This window comes from the organism of the source record quoted next, unplaced genomic scaffold, assembly GCF_019419815.1.
Source record: "Pyrus x bretschneideri cultivar Hongxiangsu unplaced genomic scaffold, Pyrus_bretschneideri_v1 Contig4, whole genome shotgun sequence".
In the NCBI taxonomy this organism is placed as follows: Eukaryota; Viridiplantae; Streptophyta; class Magnoliopsida; order Rosales; family Rosaceae; genus Pyrus; species Pyrus x bretschneideri.
In genome coordinates this window covers 1,937,214-1,946,258 of record NW_025999723.1, presented here as the reverse complement: position 1 = coordinate 1,946,258, position 9,045 = coordinate 1,937,214, and the positions used below count along the sequence as shown (strand labels likewise).

General features: G+C 36.8%; 1 protein-coding gene across 1 annotated transcript; it reads left to right on the top strand.

The window, feature by feature from the left end:
• Positions 1 to 7,346: 7,346 nt before the first annotated feature.
• LOC103958202 (probable NADH dehydrogenase [ubiquinone] 1 alpha subcomplex subunit 5, mitochondrial) lies at positions 7,347 to 9,017 on the top strand. The gene is made up of 2 exons (XM_009370445.3): positions 7,347 to 7,709; positions 8,639 to 9,017. Exons 1-2 carry the CDS (start codon positions 7,397 to 7,399, stop codon positions 8,836 to 8,838), a joined length of 513 nt encoding a protein of 170 aa, XP_009368720.2. The 5' UTR covers positions 7,347 to 7,396; the 3' UTR covers positions 8,839 to 9,017.
• The last annotated feature ends 28 nt before the right edge of the window (positions 9,018 to 9,045 follow it).

Sequence of the window (9,045 nt, the reverse complement as noted above, 5' to 3'; positions counted from 1 at the left end):
CAAAATGACAAATTTCTCCAACGAGAGATAGAGATAGAGAGACAGGTAGGGTTCTTATATTATTAGATTGTATAGAAGAGACAGAAAAGAATCTTTTCTTTCTTCCTCGTAGAGTTCAGCTGTATTTCTCTCTTCTTTTAAATTGAATACGAATGGTCTCTTTTTTTAGCTAATAGTTCTGGTGTTTAACATTTAATGAGAAAAATATCTTATTTATAATAAGGATCAACGAATTTACCAACTTTAATTTCATCGTATTACAGAAAACTAATTCGCGTGGAGAAATATGATAGTAATATGGCTATCAGATATGATGCTTATAATTGATTTATCAACTTTAGAAGCTTAGATATGCGTTTCTTTTTAATAATAAAAACTATTTATAACTCATTAACCAGCTTCCATCATATTCACGTAAGTTAATCAGAGTAGGAAGATATGATTGTGCAAATCTTAATAGGGTAATTCACATCAATAACTGTCAAAAGTTGAACTGTAAATTCACATCAATAATTGATTTCAAACTCGCTATTTATGAGAGTTGAACTTAAGACATTTTTCACTTACAAATGAAAAAAAAAAAATATTGTTTACTAAATCATTTGAAATTAAGGTTATTTTGTAATTCTATGCAATTCACTTTTGTTTTTGGCATCTTTGTTTTTTCTCTCATTTTTAAGTTTATGGTATTTATGACAATATCCAATATAAAAAGCATTCTATAAACTAAGTTTCAATACTTTCTTAAGAAAATGTGAAAAATTCGAGTAGATTATGTATCAATGTTGCTTTTAATTAGACAATATTAAAACTTAGATACAAAGATGCATAGCAGCCACCTATACTAATGAAGTTGTCAGTAATGTCTAATTTCTAAGGTAATAATTTTATTTGAGAAATGTTCATTTTGTTAGAAGTTTTTTTATAAGGAATTTTAAAAAAAAAATTTCGGTATTATTCACTTTAACGAAAAATCACATTTTTATACTAAAAAGTCAATCCTGATACTATTCACTTTACCATTTATTTTGTCCTTATTGTTAAAACTCAAAATTTTCGAATCATTTTCATTCTTTTATATCCTTTTATAAATCATGGGGTATTAAATACTTGTCAGCCCCATTGTTTAATTTGTCATACCGTGAACCGCTCCGGTTCAGTCTCCTTTGTCACGAGACAAATACTAGATCCTCTATTTGTCTGTTCATACAATGAGGACAAAATTCGGATTAATTAAATAATCTCTTTGGGTAATAAGGATTAGAGTTGGTCAAATATATTTACTTAGGGTTTTGTCGTTAACTTTAATTTAGACAATATTATTGATTATTTTATGTGAAAGGAATATTCAGATTATCATGCGTTTCAAATTTGAAACCTTCAACTTTTTTAAATTATTATAATAATTCTGAACTTTCGTGTTGTCTTTAATAATAATAATTTTTTTAAAAAAATATATTAATATCCAGGTTGCAGAAAATACCAGGAATTTTAATGGTGAAGCAAGTTGTTGGGTTACTATATTCCAGAAATATGAGGAAGTCCATGTCTAAAACAAGACTTATAAACTAACAAAAATAAGATAAAGAGTCCTTATTTGTTAATGTTATGTATGTCTTATTAAATAGAAGATCTAGGTTATAGTTTTATATTAAAAGAACAAAAAAATTTCTCAGTTACTTCATACTTATAAAACTAATAATTTGCAAGTGATTAGGTCATCTTTCACTGCGTTTCAAGGTTAAACTTTTACTTTAATTGTAGATTAATATAAAATATCATTTGTATTAAAATAAAACTAATAATTCAGTCATACTTTTCTTAGTGTTGTAAAATATTTTAATTTTTGAACCTACTCGCTCTATTAGACTATTGCTCGTAATTTCAATTTTATTATCTCATAAATAATTGACACACCCCGACACTGAATGTCTATTAGAATTCCGAATCGAGCTATGTTGGCCGACACCTGGAAGCTGACAAAGCCATAAAGTGTAGTGATATGAAAAATGTGAATAATTTAAACCTAAGAGTGCCTAAATACCAGAGTGTGCTGGTGAGTTAGAATGAACCCATTCGCACGTGACGTCAGAGTATAAGTAAAGTAAAATAAAGTAGGTAAGGATTATACCCTCAGACGTAGCCACTTATATTGAGACTCACCAAGAATCCTCGTCGATACGAACTTTCAACAATTAAAACCTGGAGGGGCGAAAAACAGAAAACACGAGTGGGCAAAAAATAAAGCTTTTTAAAACCATTTCTCTTTCCAAAAAATAATAAACCCTTACCGTAAAACCCGTATAATTTCCCAGAAAATAGTAATACATATCTATGTAGAAATCATGCTCGTGAGTAGTGAAAACCAAGTATATGCCATGTCAAGTATCTCATCAATAAAACAAGTAAGCCAGGTGAAATAAATCAATGTAACTGATATGTCATACCTAACGTAACCTGTACGGCTGAGCCTATAGCTTATCTACTAATTCATGCACATGAGTTGGAACCACCTAATGTGGTTTGTACGACAGGCTGGGTGTAAATAAGTACGCTCAAGTGCTACGATCATGTGAAAGTTGTGCGACAAATCGCAGGTCACCTATGAGTCGAAACCACCTAATGTGGTTTGTACGACAAGCTGACACCTGACTTGGATCCAAGTTGAGCATGCGGTACGGGAGGTGAACGATCACGTGAAGGCTAGACCCTGGCCACTGGCAAAACACTAACACCGGGGCGCATGATAATGAGCACCAAATGCATCTAAACATAACCATAGTCACTGTAATCATTATCATCGTGATATACTCACATGAAACTTACCTGAGCCTCCGCAGTATCAACAAATATTATGCATATGTATACTAATACATATACTAAAATGTAATGTAATTGACATGGCATTTAAAAAATGTAAATCCATTTAACACAGTTTTGGAAAAATGTAAAGCATATATACGTATGTGTGTGTGTGTGTGTATAACCAAAAGCCCACTCACCTGAGATCCGCGCTACACTCCCTAACATGAATATCGAAATGTCTCGAACGATCGTCGCCTAGAACAAATATCAAACCACGTCTCATAATCCTTACTGATAGAACATGTAATTTACATAAAACACATTCCCAAGGACGTTCTGGAATGATTTAAGACCTATTGACCAAATGTCAACCGTTGGTCAAAGATTGACAGTAGGGTCCACAACCCTACGTAACTCGATTCAGAAGATCCGTATCTCAGATTTCTGATCCATAACTTCCAAAGATACACATTATGCTTCTAGAACAACATACTAAAGTTTTATTACGATCCAACGATTGGATCTCCACCACTTGCAAATTGAAGTGGCGATTAACGTTTTATTTTATGAACTTACAATTCCAATTCGGGAAGATCCGTACGTCGGATTCCTGATCGGTAAGTTTCTATGGTACTCAAATATTACTTACTATTACGTATTAAAGTTTAGTGATGATCTAACGGTCGGATCGTTGATTGCTATAATGTTCAAGTGGAGGACCTTAACGAAATTTTGGCTGATTCTGCAGATTTTGCAGCTTTTCTGGGCAATCTTAGGAACTCCATATCTCACTTGTTTGTCAACCAAATTCGATCCATAGTATACCAAAACAAAGCTAGAGAAGTGTAGAACAAGATCATACCTGATTGGAGTACAAATGATCACCGGAGATGGCCATAAAATGGCCTGAAAGACGGCTGTCCGCGGGAAAACAGGGAAATTTGCCAGAATTTCTGGGCAACCTTTCAATGTCCATAACTTTGTCAATACTCAACGAAATCAAGTGATTCAAAAACAGAAATCATAGTTCTTGACGAGATGAAGAGATTGGTACCTTAAAAGATGGCTATTGGTACCTTAAAAGATGGCTATCTCGCCGTTATTTGGCCTTAAAACGCCTCAAAAAATGGCGGAGGTCGCCGGAAACTGGGCAAACTTTAAATCGTTATAACTTTCTCATTTCTTCACCAAATCACACGATCAAAACATGAAAATTCATCTACGCAACATGAGGAATCGATTTATACCTGTTTTGAGTTCAAAAGATGGCTGGGAATTGTCTGAATCACGCCTAGAAGTCTCGGCCCAAAACCTTGTTCTTCAAACTCGAGGTTAGGATTCGTTTTCAATGAAACAAACTCAAAACTGGGTTTATGATGGTGATGACATGCAGATAATGGTGGTTTTGATATTCAAAAAGCCGAAATTTTTGGTGATGATGGTGGTTTGTTTCACGGGAGAAAGGGAGAGCCGAGAGAGAGTTAGAGAGTTAGAGAGAAGAAAGAAGCTACGGAAGAAGAAGAAAAAGAAAGAGAGAGAGAGTTCCAGAAAAGTGGGGGGTGGCCCCACGTGGCACTCATCCAATGGTCAGACAAAATACCACATGTGCTTTAAATGACAAATTACCAAAATACCCTCGACGTTTAAAGGTTCGTAGAATCTTCGTTATAACTCCAAATTACATTCCACTTGTGCCCATGCGTCTGTAGCGATGAGTACTACGAGGATACACCAAGAAAACGAGTCTTACGTGACACGGCACATCAGTCAACCAAAGTCAACACATTTGCCTCGAAGGGCATTTTTGTAAATTCACTTATTAAAATTATAAAAAAACCGTAAAATTGGGAACGGGTCGTTACATAATAGTTTTGTGTTAAAATTTTATCTAAGAATTAGGAGTAGGATCGAAAAAGAAAAAGGAAGAAAAAGAAGTAGATCTGATTTGCCCATAGGTCTTACTTGTATTTTCTTGTTTTTTATCCTTTGCATAAGGAGGACTAGCTAGTAGCTTCTGTCACGACATTTCATCATTTTAGAAGTCGAAAAAATTCACAGAAGCATTTTAATCTCTCTAAAACCACCACCGTGTGGCCATACCAAAAAATCACTTTAACTTTGTTTGTTTGACCATACAATCACTCATGTTTTTAGCACATAATGTTGAAATGCAAACTAAAACTTTCTTTTATGTTTGCTTTTCTTTTCGGATGATAAAAATAAAGATAACATGTAACAAATTTCAAAAAATTTAGTAGAAAAAAGGTAAATATGAATAAAAATAGACACGCAACCTTAAATTGCAAAAACAACTTAATTATAAGGGTAAATTACATAAAAGTACCTCAATTATTGGGTCATTAATAGTTTAATACCTCGTCTTTAAAAAATTTCAATGTCATACCTTTAGGGGTGGGCATAAAAACCGCCAAACCGCAAAACCGCATCGAACCGTAAGAAAAAAAACCGACAAAAACCGTGTTGACCGGAAAAGTCAACTTTGAGTGAAAAACCGAACCGAACCGTTCAAACCGGTTCCGGTTCCGGTTTCGAATGACCAAGAACCGGCCGAACCGAACCGAACCGTTTTATTAATAATAAATAAATAAATTATATATACACACATGTCATGGTATAATAAGTTGAAAAATAGGTTGAAAAATTGTGTACAGGAGCTGCTGCTTCTTGCTTGCTCTCTGAAGTCTGAAAACTTGCAATTTGTTTCATCATTTTTTTGTTTGTTGACTGATTGACCAGTGCATATGTATTTTAGTTGTCTCTTTTTGTTGACTTGGTGCCACTACCAAAGACATTTGCATTAAAAAAGATGTGTTGTATGCAACTTTATGTAATCAGTTTTAGAAGATGTATTTGAATGCATAATGATTTGGTGTTCAAATAATTTATTATTAGGAACCGTAAACCGGCAAGAACCGAATCGGAACCAGTGTAGACCGAACCGTAATGTTCTAGTCATAAATTTAAGTGGAACCGCACCGAATCGAACCGTTAATATATTTCGGTTCCGGTTCCAATTTAGGAGTGGAACCGCACCGAACCGCACCGTGCCCACCCCTACATACCTTATCTTTGAATTTTGTCGTAATGTCATACCTTCCATTAGTTGTCTGTCAATTCCTCTGTTAAATGCTAATATGACACACTTTATATTTAAAAACTAATAAAATATTATTAAAAAAATTAATTAAATATTAAAAAACTTAAAAAAAAATCTTCTTTTTTTTTTTTTTTTTTTTTTTGCACAGGGACCCACCCCGCACCCTTTCTTCACCCTTCATTTCCTCCCCCACTTCTCTCTCTCGCCGTGGCCAGAATTCGATCCATCGTCCCCATCCGTCCCCCACCCCCCCCCCCCGTCATCTTCCCCATCCTTTGTCCCTCCCTACACCCATCCTCCACCTCCTCTGCGCACCCACTTCCCATCTTCCTCCCCGCCCCCCCAACCTATAACCCACAAAAAAAAAAAAAAAAAAAAAAAAAAAAACCCATCTGCATCCCCCCTTTCTCTACAACCCAGATCATGTCTTCTCCAATGGGTGTAGATTTAAGGAGTGGAGTGTGTAGAGGAGGGAAGAGGGTGGGTGCGCCTTTTTTTTTTTTTTTTCTTCTTCTTTTTTCTAGGTTGCAGGTTGGGTTTGGGGCGGGCGGGGCGGCGGGGGGGGGGAGGGAGGGGAGGACGAACTGGGTTTGCTTTTTTTTTTTTTTTTTGTTCCCTTCTCTTCTTCTTCTCTTCTTCTTTTTTGGGTTGCAGGTTGGGTGGGGGGCGGGGGACGAATTGGGTTTGCTTTTTTTTTATTTTTTTCTTTTCTTCTTCTTCTTCTTGTGGGGAATCCAGGTTGGGTTGGGGGGGGGACGAATTGGGTGTTCTGCCTCGCGTTCCAGGCATACTGAAAAATCTCTCCACAATAACAATATAAACAAAATAAAACGAGTTTGTGCTCCATTGAGTTTTCTCCAATCTACATCAAAAGTGGACGTCTAAGTTACACAGCTAAATAAGAGCCATTAGATCTCATTAGATCAAATAATTCCTTGACTCTTGTTATGATGTGTAACTTAAATGACATTTTTGATGAACCACAACAAGTGACCTAGTAGTAAAGGCGCAGATTGCGACTCCACGATAAACAAAAAAAATGTGGGAGGTCCCGGGTTTGATGATCCTAGCTAGTGAGTGTGCTTGACTGTGGCTACGAGCATGGTGAAATTCCTCATAGCCTCTCTGGACCCGGAATGAGTAGATAATTGGGACTTACCACCTGTTGTCCTTTTTTTTATATATATATTTTTTATATTATTATTATAAAGGAAATGACATTTTTGATGTGGATTAGAGAAAGCTTCTTGGGTGCGTTATCAGGTTTACGTTTGGTGTTTGGGCTTTAGGCTCAAATAATATTGCAGGCCTTGATTGCTTATTCATGATTGGGCTTGTGACGAAGTGACAACAGAAAATTACTTGAAAACAGAATTCTGGAAGGGAGAGAGAGGAGAAGAAGAACCGATCCGACTCACTCAGAGCTTTCACCTCAGAGAGAGACAGAGTGAGAGGGAGAGAGAGAGAGAAAATATGTTCCTGCGAGCGATCGGACGGCCCTTATTGGCCAGGGTGAAGCAGACGACGGGGATCGTAGGGCTGGACGTGGTCCCCAATGCGAGGGAGGTCCTAATCGAGCTCTACTCCAAAACCCTAAATGAGATCCAGGCCGTCCCCGAGGACGAAGGCTACCGCAAGGCCGTCGAGAGCTTCACGCGCCACCGCCTCAACGTCTGCCGCGAAGAGGAGGACTGGGAGGCGATCGAGAAGAAGCTCGGCTGCGGCCAGGTCGAGGAGCTCATCGAGGAAGCGCGCGACGAGCTCACCCTCATCGGCAAGATGATCGGTCCGTACAATTTATTGCTTTTATTATTTGATAAACCAGTTTTTTTTTATTTAGCTTTATATTTTTGAAAATAAATGTAATTGTAAATGTTTATTTGTGTTTTGCGATTGACATTTCGGTCATATAACATTGGAATTGAGCTGAAGGAGCTTAAAATAATCAGTGACTGCTCGGAAATGCTGTTTGTCATTTTGAATTTTTGTGCTTTTTTTGGTTGATGAGAAATCGAAAACTTAAATCGAATTGGAATTGGAAATTTTGGTGATTAGGTCTGGCCTGTGTAGTTCGTGATGGTAACTTCAGTTTGTGCATTCCTGTCATGGAAATTAGGTAGGAAAAGTAAAGATTGTAAATTGTTATCAACCGTATTTATGGTCACCAAGTCATGAAACGAAAGGCGGGTACTTGATTTTATCAGTTCCGAAGAAGATATAATATCCGGAGAATGCCGTGTTGTTAATGCATATCATATGAGGTGGTCGAAGCAGAGTAAGTTGGGAGAGAGTGGTATTTACATTCCGCTGAAGAAACTGCATTTTCACTTAGCTGACTGTGCACAAGTTTTGCGTGAACTCAAGTAGAACACATGATAAGAAAATGCCGTTTTCTTCGCTTTGATGCATTTCAAACTCTCGGTCAATACCAAAGTGGGAATCTTTGTTTGTGTGAACAATGATCACTAGCCGTCGTTGTCTCATGCGTGAATTAATTTGGCGTCTTTAGTTCTTTTGTCTCAGTGTTTTATTGTTCTGGATTTGGAACCTGTAGCTTTATTGTCGTTATATGAAGTAGTTGTGTCAACGAAACTGATATGGTAGATTATTTCCTTGAAATTTTTATCTCATCGCAAGCTTTTATTTCAATTGATATACGAGATATACAATGGATTGTTTGTAATAGTTTGCATTCTGTATTGAGTTGCATTGCAGAGTGGGATCCATGGGGTGTTCCTGATGATTACGAATGTGAGGTGATCGAGAATGATGCTCCAGTTCCCAAGCATGTTCCTCTGCACAGACCTGGTCCTCTTCCTGAGGAGTTTTACAAAACGCTGGACAGCCTTACTACAAACCAACCAAAATTGGATGACGCTAAAGTCGCCTCTATTGGGTCGGAAGCAAAGGAGTAAACTATCCGTCGGCATATGAATCTAGGATTCTGGATTCTAGATTTGAATTGAAGTCTTTTTTTCTTGTATTCTCCTGTTTATTGTTGGTGACAGTTTTCCTGTTTGCAGGGCTGTATAAATTTTAATCATGGGAGGGACGCTTTAATTTTTCAATAATCTACACTCGAGTGTTGGTACCATTACGATCTTGTTTTCATAAATTCGGCC